Source organism: Diospyros lotus, chromosome 13 (genome assembly GCF_014633365.1).
Source record: "Diospyros lotus cultivar Yz01 chromosome 13, ASM1463336v1, whole genome shotgun sequence".
Taxonomy (NCBI): Eukaryota; Viridiplantae; Streptophyta; class Magnoliopsida; order Ericales; family Ebenaceae; genus Diospyros; species Diospyros lotus.
Genome location: NC_068350.1, coordinates 13710413 through 13732698, shown reverse-complemented (window position 1 = coordinate 13732698; position 22286 = coordinate 13710413). Strand labels below are relative to the sequence as shown.

Here is a 22286-nt window from a genome sequence, read left to right as displayed (position 1 = left end):
CAAATAATGAAGTACATGCGTGTAGATGCAATAAGGTCATAATGAAATCCACCCCTGTGGTAGCAATGCCAAGGTGTTGCAATCACCCCCGCAGTCATCATAGTCACCCATGGCTCACCGTAAGAGCACTAGATCTTCCATGATATCCCAACAACTAGCCACAGTCACCAACACAAACATGATATATGACAAAGCAGAAGGAATATGCATAAACAAGGGAAAATATGACATGTAAGCCACGAAGGCATGATATGTAAGCCAACACCCTCACCCAATGAAGCTAAAATGATAGGGATGTAGCAAAAGGATGCAAGAAACACTCACCTTGCTGGTTTGGAAGTGTTAAGTTACTGTTCACAGGGTTCGGGAATGCTTTTCTGCAAAATAACATACTTTCGAAACTCAAACCTAAAATATTTTTGCATAGGGTCCTAGGAATAAATTTAAGGGCCAAGACTATAAAATTTGGGGCCAAGGGGGCCCCCCTCACACGCCCTCACGTGCTGGGGGAAGGGCCCCCACATGCTGCACTCGCGGAAGTCAGGTGGCGCGTGAACTGAAGGATCATGAACGAGGATCAAAAGCATGCAACGGAAGCGTTTTAAAATAAAAAACGATCCTCGTATTGGTTAGAGTCTAGGAGACTTACTTTTACGGCGGATTACCGGACGGAATGGAGCGATGGGAGCTTCTTCGCGTGGAGGAGACGACGGCTATCCTGCTAGCCTTCGGCTCCGTCGCATCAGAACTCAAACGCCCCCTTTCGATCTTCCGGAGTATGACTCGAACTCGTGGCCTCTCTTCGGTGAAGAAGAAAAAACGACTTTTGATCAAAAAACAACTAAAGAGAGATTTATATAGGGAGAACCCTAGGGTTAAAACCCTAGTGGGCCAAACCCTAATGGGCCAAGATCTTTTAATTAATTTTCTAATTGGGTTAGCCCAATTAATTAATTAAAACCCTAATGAACTATTATTTTATTTTAGCCCAATGGACCATTCTAAATAAAATAATTCTCTCTTAATGTAATTCATCCAACAAGCCAAATGTATTAAAAATACATGAGTTACATCGAGCTACCCCGGGGACCAAAAGACAAATTATTCACGGCTACTAAAATGACCAAAATATCCCTGCTACCTAGTAGCTATATTTTGTCATTCTAAGTGTTCCAACTATCACCATATGGTAACACTGACCCCACGAATAATTTTGCATATGCCATGTCTTTGACCTACTAGTGTAATGACGAAAATACCCCTCTGCGTAACACCCATTATTTAGAAAGGAATAATGTACTAAACCCTTTCTAAATGACTTCTACCATCCTTAGATCACTAGTCCAATAATCCGTGACTACTCGAATGTACTTGCTTATCATTGGGAGCTACCCAGAAGCACACACTCATAAGTCACGTTCCCAGGGCCCTGGATTATTCGATTATTCTTGGACAATCACAAGGGGGTGAATCACAGAAACTATCTTGTATTAGTCTGTCTTAGCTAATTAGAAACCATACTCCCAACTCAAAAGGATATTGATCTTTGATAGACCTCACCTACAATGAATCTAAGAATATAGCTCTAGGTTCACTAGACCACCAACTAATACTCAAGTATTAGAGTACTCGTCCACGTAGTAGCAGTGATAGACTAGCTCCATGATAATTAGTACTTTGTCATTAGCTTCTATCACAGGTCCACTCTACGCATTCCAAATGCGCTTGTACAATTAGAGTAAACGGACTGTTTACTGGCTAAGGCAAGCCATCCTCCATTAGGATCTATTGTACAATGATCTTATCATGATAGAATGCCCAGTTCTATCAAAAGATCAAGAGTAATATTTTCTTGCTTATTAAGTACCCATGATTCATGCCTAACTGTGAAGAACGACCCATCACATGAATCACTTACTTAATAGCATGGACACCTTTCCAACAATTAAATGCAAATAATATATGTGCCATAAACTGAATAAAAGAAACATCATTACCATAAATTAAACAAAACGTGTCTTTAGGGCATACATTTCCAACATGAACTGCACGCGCCGCCCCTCCAGCTTTGACGTCTTGAGATTTTTCAGCCCGTTCTCTCTCATCCGGACTCCAATTTGACTTCCATTTGAACCCACGCTACCCTTATTCAATTATCTATTGAACTACGGAAATAAATTAGAATTACCTTGCTGTTTTGATGATGTTTAACTCCTTTTATAGTGACTATCCAACTTTTCCGACGAAGTGTTTTACCACTCTATTTTTAGGCAAAGTTTCTCCTCTCAACTCACCTTCTCTTTTCCTCTTGATTAATGGTGAGATTTTCCCTTCCAAGACCTTGCTATTTATAGGCATTTATGGCCAATCCAAGAGTGCCATGTGTCACTTGCCATGTGTCACTTAGATAAAGTTGTAATCATTGCTTTTCATAGGATTGCGCCACGTGTCCCTTGAGATTTGAGCCACTTCTCCCTCTTGCGACATGTGTCCTTTGAAACATGTGCCACCACATGTTAATTAGTTTTTTCAAGATTCCTCATGATTATGTCTCCTAACTAAGTTAGCTTATTTTGTTCCTTTAACTAACTAGTCACAAGATATTTTTAACTTCTTACAAATACCTCTTTAGCCCAAAACTTCTTTGCACTTATATCCCTTCAGCCCTAGAACTCCTTAAACTTCTCCAAAATACCTTAGATGATGCCCCCTTGCAATAGTTTCCACGATTTTTCGAAAAACCCTTCATTCGTTCCTCGGCGATTATCCCAAAATTTCACGTGTATCCTTTGATTTCCAAGAAAACATTGTACTTAATGCCTAGAAAAACTTGGGGTATTACATAGTCCATACTCAACTAATCGAAGTCATCATCCAAAGAATCTAAGGACTAAAAATAGTTTAAGACATCCTATTACTAGAGAATATTGTCACACGGTCTCAATTCCTTGAGAATAAGATTCCCAAACAGAATATCTAAGGACTCGTTCGTGTGTTAAATTGGAGATCTCATGAATGAATAAACTTGCATTTTATAAATATATACAAAGATACAATAAATGTGACAAGTTATACGTCCGCTAGATGTCATCTAAATCTAGTATTATGGCACACAACATGAACAGTTCTTACTATTCTTCCTTTCTTAATTTGCTCAATGAGTTGAGATAGTTTTGAAAATAAGTAAAGCAACAAGACAATACATTCCTTGTGGATTTTAGCTAGCACAAAAGGAAGCACTAAGGAGTTTTGAAAGCTTCCTTGTGTTGGCCAACTAGGCCCTTCACACTTCAAGAGGAAAGAGATCAACTTGTGAAGCTACTTCTACTTTATTCTTTGATTCTTCAAATAGTTATTTTACTAAATTATTCAATTTTACATTCAATAAATATTGCACATTGGTTAAATACTCAAGTTTTATATGATTTTGCATTTAATTTTACTGTGGACATGGTATGTAAAAAGTTTTAAAACCTACACAACCATATGAGATCTCCAACAAGGTATCAGAGCCTTAACTCGGGTTTGATGCATGTGCCTATGTGTTTGTGTCATGTTTTGAGCTATTTGGAACTCTTGGTTATGTGCCATATGCAATCACTGTCGATTGGATTTAACTTGTACTGTGCACATGTAAATAAAAAAATATTTTTTAAATAAAATAAATTTTAGTATGATGGTAAACTATTCATATATTAGTTGTTAATTAGAAGTCTTATTAACATAGTTAATTTTTTGTTCTTAAAACAAAATACATAAAAAAATATTTTAAGAAATTACTTTATTAACAGAGTTTTATAACATTAAATTAAGGTGTTTTTTATATAATAATATAGATCTTCATAATAAACAATAACCTAAAATACAAACTCTGGTTTTTCATAAAATAGATTTTAGTAAAATATCTTATTTACTGTTTGGATTTTTACTAATATGTATGACATATGTTTAGGGAAAACTTTATCCACGCCTCCACAGATTTGACAAAATTTAAGGGGCAACCCCGTAATCTTGAAAAATTAAACTGACCTCCCATGTAAAAAAAAAAAAAATTAAATTCTCTCTCCTCACTCACTTTTTCTCCCTCACCTCCCAATGTACAACAAAAATAAAAAATAAAACAAATTGCATGTGATCATCCATTGTCACAACTGCTTGACAACCACAAGATGATTTGTATGAGTTTATCTCCGTGCAGATCATGATAATATGTGTTTATTTGAAAGAAGTATATATGGTTTGACTCTAGACTCATAATTCATCTATCTATTTGCTCAAATAAGGACATGATAAATTGTGAATTTTAGAGAGAGTAGCACAATCCCTACCAAAAATGATAAATTGATCGGAACCCTCAAGTTTCTTGAAAAAAAAAAAGAAAAAGAAAAACACAAGATTATAAGTCCTACTAAAGTTAAAGGTTGTTCGCAGAGGTGATTTTGTTGCCCGTGTCAAACACGGGTATGCAGGGGATAGGGGTGGGGCCAAGCCTTCCCTTTGAGTTTGCCTACATTTGAGAAACGTTACAATGTTTGACGCGAATAATATAACATTTTACGAATTGTTCGATCATACTTTTTATTTTTAATGACAAATAAGAAGAAAGAGAACCCCAACAATTCGTAAATGTCTAAAGAAATGGCTATGTCATGCGTCAGTCACTCACTTATAATCAAGTATACATTTATTATTATTTTAGCTAATTTTTATATAAAATCTATGTACATATTATTTTCTAATAAAAACATTTGACAAGATAGAGTTCCTTGTTGAAAGTTTGGTAGACGCACTCACACAAAGAGAAGAACCAAGAGAAAGAAAGCTTTCAATTATAAACTTGGAGTTGGCTAGCTGATAAAAATTGAGTTGCCTTGCTCAGAAGATGTTGCGCCTCAGTCCTTTGAGTGTAGCTTTCATTTGTTGTTTATGGCTTACTGGTGTCTCTGTCTTCATTACATAGACCACGACTTTAAATAGTTAACGTTTATTAAGGATAAAACTGAAAGTGAGTGTTTAACCTGAATCTGTGTAAGAGCATACATACGGACACTCTCTTGATATAGTTAATTTACTCACTGAATTACCCATGTATATTCTAAAATTTCTTTCTTTTTACCCAAAAACAAAGGGAGAAAGAAAATAATAGGCCAAAGACCAATTTGGTTTATGTAATATGTGCCAATGTCTAGTATTTAGTCAATTGTTAGCCACCGTGATCTTCATTAGTTAAACTAATAGTCCACTAACAAGAGATATAAAATTCATGACCTCTTTCAAAAGTTTAAGCATTAATTTGACCTAATTTTATATTTATAAATTTAACTTATTTATTGAGCTAAATAAACTAATTTTTTGTGTAAATAAAAATTAGGTTAATTTAATACTTAAAATTTAAAAAAATGAGTCAATTTCATACTGTTTGTCAGTCAATCCTTAGTTTAACTAACGACAATTAACAGAAAATTAAAAATTCACTGAATACAAGTACTAAGTTGACATAATTTTAAACTTTTAAGTACCAAACTAATAAAAAATTTACTAAACTGATACGGAGACCAAATTGACCTTTGCCCAAAATATTATAAACCTGGTAATGTTACAATTTTCACATAGCCACGAACATTGATACAAGAACCCATTATTTTACTTAACAAAACCTTCCAAACACGTAGCTAAACTTGTCAATTCTCAAGAGCACCAGAATGTCGTTTCCCTGCTTGCTTGGGCTGTTTCTGGAATGGCAGAATTGAGCTTCTCCAAATACTTCTACTTTGTCATTTCTCTGCTCAATATATATATATGTATCAGACTATATGAAAGAATGGCGTTTTTTTGATATTTGATATTTTTTTTTTATAGTAAAGTTAACAAATAAAAAGTTGAAGAACATTTTCTGCAACTGAGAATTTAGTTGCAAATTCAATCGAAGATGGGAGCATTAATTACCTGAGGTTGCGGATGGCTGCTACGAGAGACGAGAAGAAGACGATGAAAGCAACGCAGAAAGCGATGTATGCCCACGGAGTCGAAAAATTGTTCCGCCGTAGATGAGCCACCGCATGCGGCCAAAACCGCCTGCTGTACTTGGCGGCTTGCTCGCACGCGTCGGCGAAGTAGAAATGCTCTATTGCAACTTCGGAGCATAATTTATTGAACAGATCAGAAGCGTCTTTATGGGACCCTAAATAGTTGCACATAATCCCAGCTTTTTGGAGCACATCCACGTCCTTGGCGGTGTTGATCAGCCTGTCCATGACGAACGCGTACGACGTAACGTAGCTCTTAATGAGGGGGCAGAACTGCTCGAAGGCGATGAGGTTTCTCAAGAACAGCTCCGTCGAGTCGTTGATGTGCAACTTCGGAATTTTGAAGGAAGCTCTGCAAAACCACAACCGTTTCAGGCCGGAAGGGGCTTCGAATTTGACCTGGAATGGGCTTATGGCTTCGTGGGACTCGAACTTGACACCGGCGTAGTCGAGGTCTATAGCAGATTGAATGAATTGGTGGCAAGTCTTGGGGTCCGGCAGAGGTTCCGGAAGGTAGTGCTTGTGAAGAAGATGGAGGATGTGAAACGTTTCGCCATCTTCTTTTGCTTCAGGTTGGATGATTTGCGGACTCAACAGATCACGAAAAAATGTTAGTACGTATTCAACCAGGGACACGCCGCTTGCGTCAGCAGCTTTAGCCTCCGTGAGCCGGAAGAGTTCGCGGAGAACAAAGAAAGGAAGCTGGTTCTCAAGCAACAGCAAGTCCCGCTGTACAGTGTGGTAAGTCAAGGCGCTGTCTATGCCGAGATCAAAGAAAGGAAGCTGGCTCTCAAGCAACAGCAAGTCCCGCTGTACAGTGTGGTAAGTCAAGGCGCTGTCTTTGCCGAGATCGAGAAGCTCATTCCCATTTGTCTTCTTCCGACCATAGTAATGGCTGCAGAGCAACTCCAGAATTAAACAGCCATCCAGCAAAAGCATCTCCTCGTTCAGCGCCTCCGCAGCTTCTTCTGGCAGGTAGTGCTTCTTGGCTTCGTTGACGTAGTCCTTCATCTTTGTCAGACACTTGTCCAGTAGTTTCTTTGCTTCCTCAGGGGATTTGGCGGCCCTGTAAATGAGTGATTTGACGCAATTCTTCTTGGTCTTGTTGACGCTTGAGTTTTTGAGGTGTTCGTCTTGGCTGTGAAGAGGGCCGATGGAGACTAAGCGAGGGGCATAGGCACTTTTCTTGAGGTCGCGAAGATCCTCGGGAACTCTGCAAATTCGAGCAAAAGAGATGCATTTGAGGCTCTGAGTAGAATTAGGGCCGTTGCCGATTTGGATGCGGATGTCTTCTGTAACGCTCCCCGGAGCAGTAGGCCTGTTGGCATCTTCTTGAGCTCCCGCCATGGCTTCGGACTGAAACTCAAGGCCAATGACTGATAATTGTATTGGGTGCTTGGTCTCGGCTGGAGCAGAAGCACAACTAATTGTCGTTTATTTATAATTGGGGTTGGTTCAAACAATATCAAATAAATATTTTTGACGTTTACAAGCCAACGTCACGACTGAAATAGAAGCCCTCAGTAGCGTGGCTAGTTACTCGAAGTGTACTACTTTTTAGTTTGATAAAGTTAATGCATTAACTACTTAAAATATTTTAAAAAAAACTCTTATTGGGATTGTAGAATGGTGCGGTGTATTAAATAATAAATTATTTAATTATTTTATAATATATTACTTAAACTTTGCGACTTTGTATTTGAGCCACACCATCCTCTCGGTCCCACCAACTTGTATATCCCCTTTCATTTACTTTGGACACTATATTGTTGCAACAACAACTTCCATTGAAATTGAAGACTCCTTTTTGAAGTCTTCAAATTATTATTATATGATAATATTAATTATTATTTCAAAGATAATAACTAAGCTCTAATTAGTGTAGATTATTTAATAAATATATTTTATTTTTTATCTTACATAATTCAGCTAATTTAAAACCAATATATTAATATATATTTTATCTAAAAATAAAACATATTTGATACTTAATTATTATCATAATAAAATAATTAAAATTACCCTTTAAAATTAATAATTAACATTATATATCTTTTACAATAATTTTGGGACCAACAATCGCGTCTGGATGTTCTCACTTTTTCTTCTACTCGAATACGACAGATTTTCTGTCAATCTCCACTTTTACTTTATATTATTTTAATTTATGTAAAATGTTATATTATAATAAATTTCATAAATTAATGTAGTATATATAAACTCATAATTAATTGAAAATTATTAAATTTATGTAAAACTCGTGTATTAGAATAATTAATTAAAAATTATTAAATTTATGACGCAAAAAGTTTCATCGTTAACCGTGAAACCGTGATAGTCATGCAGCCATTTCCTCTCGACTCTCGACCCCGCCACCATCTGATTTTGCTTTGGACAATCTGTCATACTCATCCAAACTGAAATATTATATTATATATATATATATATATATAATTTATGATCCAAGTGTCCGAGCTGCATTTGAGGCTCTGAGTAAAATTAGGGCCTTGGCCGATTTGGGTGCGGATGGCGTCTGTAAGGCTCTGTGGAGTAGAATTAGGGCCTTGGCCGATTTGGATGCGGATGGCATCTGTAAGGCTCCGTGGAGCAGTAGGCTTGTTGGCATCTTCTTGAGCGCCCGCCATGGCTTCGGACTGGAACTCAAGGCCAATGACTGGTAATAGTATTGGGTGGTTGGCTTCGATCGGCTGGAGCAGAAACACACCTAATGGTCGTTTATTTGATTCAAACTATATCAAATAAATATTTTTGACGTTCATATACCAAAAAAATAAATTCTTCACATTTACAAGCCAACGTCACGACTCAAATAGAAGCCCTTTCAACTTTTAGACTCAATAATTAGGATGGTAGGGCGGCTATTTGCTTCCACTGCCCCCTATCTACCACAATCACGATCTTTAGATTTTTGTATTATTATTATTTATTAAACACGTGACTTACCTAATACCATTTGTGTGTCACACAAACACATTTAGAATGCAATATGCAAAAATTAAATATAACCGAGTGAATTATTAATTATCTTTAAATGGGAAAGAAGAAAACGATACAAGGTAGATGACATGACGAGTGATGCTGACTGTCTACTGTTCTTGTGAAATTGTCCTTGTTGGTGGTCCAGCCCCAGCAACAAATTAACTCACAGTGAAGACCGCCCGTAGACTTGCTCGAAAAAATAACAAAATAGATATAAAGTTATGTGACAGTAAGGAAAATGGCTGGAGATAAGTCTCTCTGAGAATTACTCCCCAAGTGTACTACTTTTTAGTTTGATAAAGTTAATGCATTAACTATTTAAAATATTAAAAAAAAAAACTCTTTTTGGGATTGTAGTATGGTGCTGTGTATTAAATAATAAATTACTTAATTTTTTTTTATAATATATTACTTCAACTTTTTGAAGTCTTTCTACCCCACCTTTCCTTTATATTATTGGGATCAGGAGAATACGCCAGGTTTTTCTGTCAACACCCACTTTTGCTTTATATTATTTTAATTTGTGTGAAATGTTATACTATAATAAATTTCATAAACAATTTTTATAAATTAATGTAGTATTAATAAACTCATAATTATTTCATACAAACTTATAATAACTTTATTATAGATTTATTTACTATGATAAATTATTATGAATTTTGATAAAATTATTATAAATTTTATTTATATTATTTTAATTTATAAAAATTATTTGTTAAAATTTATATGTGGATATAATATTTTTGAACATGCGAAGAGTTATTTTTGCTTAAATAATGGTAAAAATGATGACTAATGATTCGTGACACTTTTTGGTTAAGAGAAAGTAAAGGAAATTATGCGTCATTGTCTTCTCTATCTAGTATCTCCTCCAATAAAGATGCGACACGTGACTTCTAACATTATTTTGTGTGTTTTTATGATAAAAAAATTATAATTATTATTTTAAGAGTTTAATAATAATGGAATGTAGGGGGAGGTTTTTAGTAGTAAGTAAATCTCGTGTATTAGAATAATTAATTAAAAATTATTAAATTTATGATGTAAAAAAGTTCGATTGTGAACCATGGAACCGTGATATAAAAAGATATCATGTTTTCAGGACATAAATCGAATAGTCGGATAAATAATATATCGATCTCAATTTAGTGGATTGAGAATTTAATTCTCACCTTATACAAAGATTAAATATCTAATCCTTAATTTATTTTACATAAGATAATTGAGGACTCAAATATCAAAAGTCGCACGACCCGTAATCCCAAAAAGATATCATTCATTTCTGTTCCTGTCGTTTCCGCACTAGGCATGCAGCCATTCCCTCTCAAGTCTCTATCTTGACCCCGCCACCATTTGTTTTCGCTTTGGACAATCAGTCATCCTCATCCAAACTGAAATATTATATTATATTATTGTATTTACGGAAAGGCACTGATTTCTATATTTTGTTTAAAATTTGTCTTTTCTTTCAAATTTTCCCATATTATTTCAAAAATCACATTCACAAGTACTGCAGCCCATATTAAAATTTGTTTCTTGTTTGGAATATATTCCAACCAAGATTGTGTACAATTCTCTTTATCTTTATTATTAATTTCTCAATTACAAAGAAAAAATTCATAAGCGAAGAGTGTCTCAATACTTTGTTATTTCCTTTCATGGGTTAACGTGATCGACGACGAAAAAAGATAAAAGGGTGATTATGAAGTGAAAAATTGTAAGAATAAAGTATTCTTCTATTGCGATTTTTCCCACATCAAATTCATTGGCTAAGCATCATTATATACAAATGTAATAGCTTAATTCTAGCAGCTAATCATGTTATATACAAGGCAAATAATAAACTTCCTTAATTAGGAAGATTCCTACCTAAATAATTCTTCATCAATTGCCGTGATCAAGATTACAATCCCATAATTTGCGTTAACACTCCCCCTCAAGTGGAGCATGAATATCAAGCATGCTCAACTTGCCTATTAGCTCTTGAAACATATTTTTGCCCAATGGTTTGGTGAACACGTTGGCTAGTTGTAGACAAGATGGGATGAACTTTATTACTATATGCCCTTATTGAATCTTCTCTCTTACAACATGGCAGTTAATTTCTATATGTTTAGTACGCTCATGATATACTGGATTAGTGGCAATGTGTAAAGCAGCTTGATTATCACAAAATAGATGAGCGGGTTTTAATAAGACATGAAGATCCTTGAATATATACCTGAGCCATGTAAGTTCACAAGTTGCAGTAGCCATAAACCTATATTCAGCCTCAACAGACGATCTTGAGACAGTTTTTTGTTTTCTTGTTTTCCAAGATATTAAAGAATTTCCAAGAAATATACAGTAACCTGACTTAGATCGTCTTGTCATGGGACAGTTTGCCAAGTTTGCATCACAATAAGCTCTTAATTCCAGTGAACTGTCTGCTAAAAAAATAAACCAAGACCAGGGTTATTCTTTAAGTATTTTACAACCCGTAGTGCTGCATCCCAGTGTGATTTTCTCGGTTCATGCATGAATTGGCTTAGAATATTGACTTAGTACATGATGTCTGGCTTGGTAATAGTTAGATAAATCAACCTGCCAACAACAAGTCTTCTGTAGCGAGCAAGATCATGAAGTAAATCTCCTATATCAATTGTCAACTTGAGATTTTGCTCCATGGGAAACTCACAAGGTTGAGCTCTAAGAAACCCCACATCATCCAATATTTCTAGTGTATATTTCGCTGAGATATAGTAATGCCATTTTTTGATCTTGCAACTTCCAAGCCCAAAAAATATTTTAATGAACCAAGATCCTTGATATGAAACTGAGTGTGAAGAAAGTGCTTGAGTTCTTCAATGGCCTTAGCATCGTTCCCTATAATAATTATATCATCTACATAAAGTAGAATTATAGTTATAGTAAAGCATTTTTTTAAGTACAAAGAGAGAGTGATCAGTTTTGGATTGAATAAACCTAGCTTTCTACACAGCTTGAGTAAATTTAAAAAACCAGTTCATGGGTGCTTGTTTATGCCCATAGAGAGATTTGTGCAGTCAACAAACCTGATTCCCCCTTTATCGACAGAGCCCAGGAGGTGGAGTCATATACACCTCTTCAGCTAATTCATCATGCAAGAAGGCATTGTGAACATCCATCTGGAAAAGAGGCCAGTGACGCACAGCAACAAAAGCAAGGAGGCAATGGACAGTGGTAATTTTTGCAACTGGGGCTAAAGTTTCATGATAATCAATCCCAGCCTGCTGTATGAATCCTTTAGCTACTAGACGAGCCTTGTATCGCTCAATGGACCCATCTAACTTATATTTAATTTGAAACACCCACTTGCTCCCAATAGGTCGATGACCAGAAGGTAAAGGAACTAAGGACCACGTCTTCTAATGTTGTAAAGCATGGAGTTCATGTGCAATGGCTTCACGCCAATTGGGATCTTGAATGGCCTACTCATAAGAAGTGGATTTGACGGTACTAGAAATGGTGTTAACAAAGTGATGGTGTGTAGGCGACAATTGATGATAAGAAATAACACTGGAGAGAGAATAGCGAGTACCTTTCTTGGAAGAGTGTGATTGACCCGTGGTGACAGTATGAGGTGAGGCTTGCACATTTGCGCAATGAAAATCTCGAAGAAAAACAGACGATTGACAAACTCGAGTGTTGCATCGCAAAGAGGGATTATAGTGATTGTCGTCTATGGGAACTAAAGGGGGCGGGACAGAAGATGGTGGTTGGATTGACATGTCATTGGGAATGTGTTGAGCTTGTAAGGAAGAATCATGGGATGGTGGAGTATGGACAACAGGTGGCAGAGCAAGCAAGGTGGTATCAAAATTGGGACATGTGGATTCAGGTGTGACAGTTTTGGATGGAGGTGGAAGGGTGTTTTGGTAAGGAAATGTAAATTCATGGAAAACCACATCCCGACTAGTGAAAAATTGGTGAGTTTCTATGTCATATGTGTAGTAAGCCTTTTGGCCAACTGGGTACCCAACAAAAGTACAACGTCTAGCTCGAGGAAGAAATTTGCCTGCAGAATGGACAATGGTTGCATAACAAAGACATCCAAAGACTCTCAAGTGGGAGTAAAAAGGCAGATGACCATATAGTAATTCATAAGGTGTTTGGTTGTGCAAGATGGAAGATGGTAGCTGATTAATGATATATGCAGCTGTTAAAATACCTTCTCCCCAAAAAGAAATAGGCAAGTGAGAGTGATAAAGCAAGGCTCTACCAACATTAAGTAAATGACAATGTTTACGTTCCACCACACCATTTTGTTGTGGTGTGTGTGGACTAGAGCTTTGAAAAATAATGCCTAGGTCTGCAAAGTAAGATTTAAGAAAGGTAAATTCCAACCCATTATCACTTCGAACATGCTTAATTGGACAATGAAATTGCGTGTGAGTAAAGGCTAGGAATTATTTTAACAAACCCTGTGTTTCAGACTTAGACTTCATTAAAAAAAAACCAAGTAAAACGTGTGTAATCATCCACAATTGTCAAAAAATAATGAGCACCGGATTTGGAAGGGGTTTTTTGGGGACCCCATATATCACAATGAATGAGTTTAAAAAAGGTTTTGGTATGAATTGAACTAGATGGAAACTTCAATCTTGATTGTTTGGCCAAAGGGAACACATCACATACAAAAGAGGAATCATGAGTAAAACTAGAAATAGTTTTGGACAAAATTTCATAAGAAAGAGTTGAGGGATGACCCATCCTATAGTGCTAGAGAGGAGCAGACTTGACTAAAACCTGAGAAATAATAGGAAAGGCTGGCTTGAATCGGGAGGAATGCAGCAAGTAGTACAAGCCTTTATGTTGTCTCCCCAGGCCAATCATCCTTTTCGAAGCTAGGTCCTGCAAGACACAGAAGGAAGGAAAAAATGAGCTGAGCATCGTAAAGAACGAGTTAATTGGCTGATAGATAGGAGGTTAACATGAAATGAAGGAGCACACGAAATATCATTGACATTTAAGATTGGAGATAATTGTATTGAACCAACACTTGTGATGGGAGCATTAGATCCATCAAGAAGCTGCACATGAGATAAAGGTGAAGGACGAGTGGTAATGGAAAGGGAATGAGCAATGTGATTAGTAGCTCCATTGTCAAGGATCTAAGAAATAGATTTATGTGGTATAGTAAAGAAACCAGAAGGAAATTTTTTACCAGTAAAATTGGCAGACATAGGAGCATTGCTTTGACGAAGTAAGGATTTGAGTTGGGACAATTCCTCGATAGTCAACATATCAGAAGAGGAATTGGAAAGAGAATTCTCATCAATAAGATTGGCTTGGACTCCACACCGATTTGGAGAAAGAACGATTTTTCCATGCAGTTTATGTTCAATTAAAAACCCATTCAAATAAAAACAACAGTCCACAATATGAGTAATGTCGTCACAATAAGTATAGTGTAAAGGCTTGCGATTCTCCGTCTTGCTATTTCCATTCGTGCCAGATCGAGTGGTCCCTATACGATTTGTGGTTTTTACATGCAAAGCATGGAATTGATCTGACACAGTGTTTTCAGCAATGCCTCGCTGTTTTTCTTCCTCGCACAAGAGGGAATAGGCTTTCTTGATAGTAGGCAATGGATCCATCAACATGATTTGTCCACGAACACTAGCATAAAAGTCATTGAGACCCATAAGAAATTGACCAAGTTTAATTCGTTCATTTGCAGCTGTAAGAGTTTTAAGACCACAAGTACAAGAAAAAATAGAACTGCATAGTTTTAACTCATCCTAAAGCATTTTTAATTTAGAATAATATTGAAAAATACTATCCTGATTTTGCTTCAACTCCACTGTTGGGTTTTGTGTTTCCTAATGAGGCCCAAGGCGATGACAATGGTTCGGGTTAGCTTCATAGGCTTCGGCCCGGGATTGAAGCAACGGTTCAACCCACTTATTGGCAGCCTATTTATAGAAGTCAGGTCATAAGCCCTTAACCCTCCATTTGGAGGAGAAATGGACCTTGACCCATTTGCTCAAGGGAGGGAGAAAGCCCATGAAGCCCAAGTCCATGAAGCCCAAGCCCATTTCCTCTCTTGCCCTAACCCCACAATATAAAAGGGAATGTGTTTCTCTTCCTTGCCCTATGCGGCGGCCGATTGTGCTCTCTCCCTTATTCCCTCTCCCGGCCTAATCTCCTTTCATTGATGGCGATCCTCTTGGGGTTTCTTTCCTTCTCGATCAGATGCTTCTTTCCTTTGTTGTGTGCCGCACTTTCCTTGTGCGTGGTGGCTGTTCGTCAATGGCGTTTGCAACGCCTATTTAGTCTGAGTTGCTGTCTTCTTTTTAAGGTAAGTTTTTCGGCCATTGTTGAACCCATATCTTTGTGATTTCCCTCTGTTCCCTGGTGGATCCTACTGTGTGTGGAAGCTTGTGTGGCTTGGATAAGAGGTGTCGATCGGTCGAGAGATTTGGGGGTTTGAGGGTTTCGGTTCTTAGGGCTTTTGGGCTCCTTTGTGGCTTGGTGTCCCTATTCGTTGGTTGTTGCCTAAGTGGTGTTTGAACGAGCCCAGATCTAAGCCTTGAAGCAGTCTTCGTGACTGTCATTGTTGTTAAACAGGGAGTTTAATTTTCTGCCTTGATTTGTTCTTGCATTCGGTTATTTTTTGGTTTGATTTCGATTGAGTTCTAACCCACTGTTTTGTAGAGTTTTTCGCAACAATTGGTATCAGAGCCTTGTGTGGCTCCTGGGTTACTCGAAATCAAGACTGAATCTAGAATCCCCTTTTCGATTTTGGGTTCGATTTCATGGTAAGGGTTTTTACGTTGAAAAACCGAATATGTTCTTCTTCTTTTGCTGTGTGCAGGGGCTTGAGTTGGGGTGAATCAACCCCATAGCCATAATCGACCATCCGAGGGGGTTTTCCTCTGACCGGTGCATTCCAGCCTACTCATCAGCCTGCGACAACGTGTGGGGCTGCAGCGGTGACGTGTGAGGCAGCGTGTAGAGGCTGACAAGTGCCTTCCTCAACTCCAAGATCCGTACCAGATCTGACCCTCTTCAACTTCAGATCTCAGTTCTGAGATTTGTGTGGTAACCTCTATGGTTTCAGATTTCTTTAAGTGATTTATTTGTACTTATTCAATTGCTTGGTGCCTTTGATTATTGCTTAGTAAATCTGTGATATCTGTGAAGTCTGCATTATTTCTTAGTGCCTCATAAATCTATTAGGTATTAGAATTATTTATGATCTTTATCCAGTTTTCAACTTGGTATTTTTGTTTGATACCTTTATGATTTACCTGCGCCTGTTTAAATTGCTAAGTGCATTTAAACATAGCTAACTTTGTTTGCTGCTGCATGTAATAAGTTATTTTGGTACCATTTTTGTTGGAATTGACTCTAAGTGAATCTGTTGCCTAAGTTTTAAATTGAAACTTTGTGTTTTTTGTATGTCCACTTAGGTAGCATCATATCTGTGTTTATTTTGCTGCTGCCATATTGTGATTTTTTTTTTAGATTTATCTGTGGCTATTTTAATTGCTTAGTGCTTTAAAATTGTGCCTAGAAAATCAGTATTATCCTTGTTAAAATCTGCTCTTGATTGAATCTGTTTTGTGCATACCCATTGTTTAGGATATAGTGTGAAAAAAAAAAAACTTAGTGTTTTATAGGTTACACTACTTATTTGTGTTGAACATATTCTTTGAGAACATGGTTAAACATTTTGAAATGGGGATGTTCAATGGGAAGGGTGATTTTTCTATTTGGCAACAGAAAATGAAAGGGATTTTAGTTCAACAAAAAGTATCAAAAGCCATTGATGGTAAATATCCTGAAATCACAGCAGCTGAACGGAAATTAGAAATAGATGAACTTGCCTATACTTCTATAATCCTGCATCTTTCTGATTCAGTGTTAAGGAAAGTATGAAAACTTGACACAACTAAAGAACTTTGAGAAAAATTGAAAAAATTATATGTTAAGAAATCCATTCCAAATAAGCTTTATTTGCTTGAAAGTTTCTTTAGTTTTAAGATTGACTCCTCTAGGGACCTAGATGACAACTTAGATGTCTTTAACAAGTTGGTTCAAGATATCACGAATTGTGGTGAAAAAGTGTCTGAGGAATATAAGGCTGTAATTCATTTGAATGCCATTCCTGATGCCTTTAAGGAGGTAAAAAATGCCATTAAGTATGGTAGGGATACTCTAACAGCAGAAATTGTCATAGATTATCTTAGGAGTAAAGAAATGGAACTTGAAAGTGAGAGAAAATATGGTGAGGTCCACGTGATGAGGGGTAGGTCTCAGTTAAAGAGTCAAAAGGAAGGTAGCAAGAAAGGGAAAGGTAGGTCAAAGTCCAAAACCGGAGGGAAGGGTAAGAAGTGTTACGGTTGTGGGAAAACCGAACATTTTATTAAGGATTGTTATGTCAAGAAGGACAAACAAATGGGAAAAGAAAAGGAAGAGACTAATGTAGTGATTTCCTATGACCCTAGTGAGGTTGGCGAGGTGTTTACACTCTTAGAGCATTATTAAGTGTCATGAATAGAACCTCAAGCAAGGTGGAGAGTCTTAGCCAACTCATTTTAAAGTGAGATGCTAACCTAAGTGGTAGGATGAGTTAGATCCTAGTCTAAGTGGGAGGATTAGAGAGATCCTAGTCTAAGTGGAAAGATGAGAGAAGGCCTTAAAAACATGTTTATGCATTTGTTGAATTTCCTATGTGGATGATATGCATTTGTTGCATTTCCTATGTGGATAATATGCATTTGTTGCAAGTTCATGCATTTGTTGCATATTTAAGCTTTTGTTGCTTGTCTAAGCATTTGTTGCCTATCCTATGCATTTGTTGCATGTTTTGCATCTGTTACATGCTTTGCATTTGTTGCATGTGCTTGTTTCGTGTTGCCTGTGTGTGCTGGCCTCATTAGGAATCAAGGTGGAGATTGTTGGGTTTTGTGTTTCCTAATGAGGTCCAAGGCGATGACGATAGTTCGGGTTAGCTTCATAGGCTTCATCCCGGGATTGAAGCAACGGTTCAACCCACTTATTGGCAGCCCATTTATAGAAGTCGGGCTATAAGCCCTTAACCCTCCCTTTGGAGGAGAAATAGGCCTTGACCCATTTGCTTAAGGGAGGGAGGAAGCCCATGAAGCCTAAGTCCATGAAGCCCAAGCCCATTTCCTCTCTTGCCCTAACCCCACAATATAAAAGGGAATGTGTTTCTCTTCCTTGTCCCTATGCGGCAGCCAACTATGCTCTCTCCCTTGTTCCCTCTCTCAGCCAAATCTTTTTTCATTGATGGCGATCCTCTTGGGGTTTCTTTCCTTCTCGGTCAGATGCTTCTTTCCTTTGCTGTGTGCCACACTTTCCTTGTGCGTGGTGGCTGTTCGTCAATGGCATTTGCAACGCCTATTTAGTCCGAGTTGTTGTCTTCTCTTTAAGGTAAGTTTTTCAGTCATTGTTGAACCCATATCTTTGTGATTTCCCTCTGTTCCTTGGTGGATCCTACTGTGTGTGGAAGCTTGTGTGGCTTGGGTAAGGGGTGTTAATCGGCCGAGAGATTTGGGGGTTTGAGGGCTTCGGTTCTTAGGGCTTTTGGGCTCCTTTGTGGCTTGGTGTCCCTATTCGTTGGTTGTTGCCTAAGTCGTGTTTGAACAAGCCCAGATCTGAGCCTTGAAGCAATTTTCGTGACTGCCATTGTTGCTAAACAGGGAGTTTAATTTTCTGCCTTGATTTGTTCTTGCATTTGGTTATTTTTTGGTTTGATTTTGATTGAGTTCTAACCCACTGTTTTGTAGAGTTTTTCGCAACATCCACGATTGAGCATTGTAGTTGATAATGGTGAGAGAAGTCACCTTGAGAAAACCACTCTTAAAGATCCAACCATACCTCGACGGGTGTCTCAATATAGAGAACACTGTTGGCTAAGTCAGGACTAAGTGAATTAAGAATCCAGGACAGAACCATGTCGTTGCAACATTGCCACAAGGCATGTCGAGGATCTGTAGGAGCTGGAGTGGGGATTGTTCCTGTGATGAAGCCTAGCTTGTTTTTAGCACTGAGGCTCACCAACATGGATCGTCGCCACAAGGGGTAATTCCTGCCATCCAAGACCTTTGGAACCATAAGCATGTTTGGGTGATCAGAGGCATAGAGTAGAAGAGGGTCAGACAGATCGAGAACGGTAACTAGGATGGTGGCAGAAGGAGGTGACCCAGAATTGGTGGTAAATGAAGAGGATGTTGCAGGAATGGTGGTAGGGATTTGATAGGGTGTCGTCATGGCAAAAATTATGAAAAAATAAGAAGATGAGAAAATTAGTGCTCTGATACCATGAAAAATTGTAAGAATAAAATATTCTTCTGTTGTGATTTTTACCACATCAAATTCACCAACTAAGTATCATTATATACAAGTATAATAGCTTAATTCTAGTAGCTAATCATGTGATATACAAGGCAAATAATAAACTTCCTTAATTAGGAAGATTTCTACCTAAATAATTCTTCATCAATTGCCGTGATCAATATTACAATCCCATAATTTGCGTTAACATAAAGAAACTAATTATTAATCCAAATATAATACCAGAAAGAAGGGCTGAGGGATGACCCCAAGAATCACAATTACCAACTCTCTATTATAAAATGTAATGCAACAGCTCAGTACCCATAAAGTTGGGCTTTGGGTCTGATTAATCACGAAGCCTTTCCAAAAAGTCTCCAATTATTGTTCCACTGGGGCCTAAATGTCTTTGTCTAACCACGATAATGGGTATTTTAATTGATGTTTATTATTTATTTAAAAATTAAAATAAGTATACAAATTAAGATATAGGCATCAGAATTATTTAAAAAATTTATTAAAATAAATATGTAAATGAGTAAATGGACAACTTATTATCATTCCTGTAGCTCTATCTAAAAGATAAATAAGTAATCTCAGTAAAATTTGTATAACTCAACATTGGGAATGAAATTATTTTGGACTAAGGGGATTTGTTATTTGATGGAAAAAAAAAAAATCAATCACCAATAATAATTTAATGTTGACTTGTAGTTGGGTTTATAAAGAGAGTATTTATTTATGTTCAGTGCTTCAAATGTTTAGTGGTTGCCATTGATCACAACATGATGTTATCTTACTATTTATTCGAGATGATTCTTTGATGGTTAATCAGATGACATTAAGAAGAGAATAAGGAGCTAACTAATAATTGTGGAATATATAATTAATGATGAGAGAGAATGCTCATATGTTGAGAGTTGATAAAGTCTTATATATCGTTATACTTGTGAAGGCTTGTTTCAATTTGAAGTCCATACATATCCCCGGAACTATGAGTGAATATTCTCCTTTTGACGATGTGGGGGAGATTCAGAGATAAGGGAAGACAAGTTGTGGCTCCAGGGTTCAACCGTTGCCTGGATATGGACTTCAGTGACGTGGAGCCGAGGTAAAAAAATGAAGCAGCAGAGGCGACACAGGGCAAAACTATGCCCTGCAATAAATTTTGATTTTCTCTATGAAAATTTTTGTATTTAAAAATTTAATTTTTGTAGCAAAAAACAATCAACTACGAAATTTTATTTGTAGCGTGAATCGTAGTCAAAATCAAGCTAATTGTATTTAGCTACGATTTAAGATTTCATAGAAAATAATACACTTTTCGCTATAGTCAGATAAACGTAGAGAAAACATTAATTTTCTACTACGACATATATCATAGCTAATTATATCGATTTTTGTAGATAATGAGGCTGATTTTCATAGTTGATGTTAATTTTTGTAACAAATAACATAGTTTTTACTACAAATATCAAACCATAGAGAAAACATTTATTTTTAACTATAACAAATCGTAACTAATTGTACCAAATTTCGTAGCAAATTGATTTTCATATACCAATTTTTGTAATAAATTTTCATAGCAAATTAATTTTCTCTACCAATATTTTTGTAATCAAAAGTTAAATTTTCATAGTTAATTTTATATACAACTAATAATCTACTACGATATCACTAAATTCAATTTCGTAGTCAAAAAAATAAAATCCCTCTTTTTGGGAATAATATTTTTCTCTAAACCTACATCAGCACTTTCAATTTAGATTAAATTTAAAACACAATACATAACTTCAAAATCTTTCAATTAATCATATAAAATAAAATTAATGTCCGCCATAATCTCCAACTGTTTTGAATGTGGCTAGTACATAAAACCAATACATGTAATATTGATAATAACATTAAATTCTAAAATGAAAATAGTTAAAAATTTGACACTATAAAAATTTATCTCCAAGTGTCGTTCTTTCTTTGCTGCTTTCACTTTCTTCTTTTATTACTTATGCATGGCAAGAATCTGGAAAACAAAAGTCAATACAAATCAAATGAAGAAATAAATAAAATATTTTTTGAACTCAACTCTATGATGGAAAAAGAAAGGGTCGTGCATACGTACTGAGATGATTACTCTAGTAATTCTATAGAATTAAGATTCCAAAGCAAGAAATTTCGGCAGAGTCTCCCCTGTAAATTGGACTTAACTAACCTATAAAAGGATACCACATCCACAATACAACTAAAGACACCTAATCACACTCATCCAACACCTCAACTACCACAAAATAATTCAAGTTTCAATCCCCAACCTCACAACAACAGAAATATTAACCAACTAAGTATATAAACGAAACAGGGTTGCTCTCCTTCTGGAATGGGTTTGCACAAAGAGGGCAGTTGCACGAGAGGGAGAATGGAAGGGTTTGCACGATTTGCACAGAGAGGAAGGTTGCAAAGGTTGCACAAGAGGGAGGGTTTTCACTGAAATTTTGCACGAGAGGGAACATTTGCTACAATTAATTTTTATATTTTTTATATTTTTTATATTTTTTTAAAAATAAAATATTCCCCGCTCTTTTTTTAATACCAAATGTTCCCCGCACTTTTTTTATATTTTTTAATTTTTATTATTTTTAATTTAAAAAATTAAACTTATCATTTAACTACAATTTAATAATTTTGTAGCAAAATCTTATTTTTTTATTTATCATCTTTTTGAGATGTCCCTAATATGCCATGCAAATAGCAAGCCATTTAAATATAGAGTAGATCTAAGTGACAGATTTGGGTCAAATCTATAAAAGGACAATTGGTGCAAACACATGCATAAATGGGTTGAAATCAATAATGCAAGGCAAAACGAGCAAACAAGAGATAAAGCGAAGCCAAAAATCAAACCATGACCGAGTAGGGGGGTACCCACTTGATCCA

General features: G+C 36.4%; 2 protein-coding genes across 2 annotated transcripts in view; both read right to left on the bottom strand.

The window, feature by feature from the left end:
* Nucleotides 1–5560: 5560 nt before the first annotated feature.
* Nucleotides 5561–7453, bottom strand: LOC127788424 (UPF0481 protein At3g47200-like). Its single transcript, XM_052316663.1, has 2 exons — nucleotides 5947–7453; nucleotides 5561–5782 (listed from the first exon to the last, which is right to left on the bottom strand). The coding sequence occupies exons 1-2, from the start codon at nucleotides 7371–7373 to the stop codon at nucleotides 5767–5769; spliced, it is 1443 nt and encodes a 480-aa protein (XP_052172623.1). The 5' UTR covers nucleotides 7374–7453; the 3' UTR covers nucleotides 5561–5766.
* Nucleotides 5561–22286, bottom strand: part of LOC127788059 (UPF0481 protein At3g47200-like) — a 64852-nt gene continuing 48126 nt past the window's right edge. The window contains exon 3 of the mRNA XM_052316179.1: nucleotides 5561–5657. The gene's annotated coding sequence lies outside the window, so the exon portion shown is untranslated. The remainder of the gene's footprint in view (nucleotides 5658–22286) is intronic.

Bases quoted from the DNA above. Each gene is read 5' to 3' on its own strand.
- LOC127788424 (XM_052316663.1), bottom strand. From the start codon at position 7,373: ATGGCGGGAGCTCAAGAAGATGCCAACAGGCCTACTGCTCCGGGGAGC.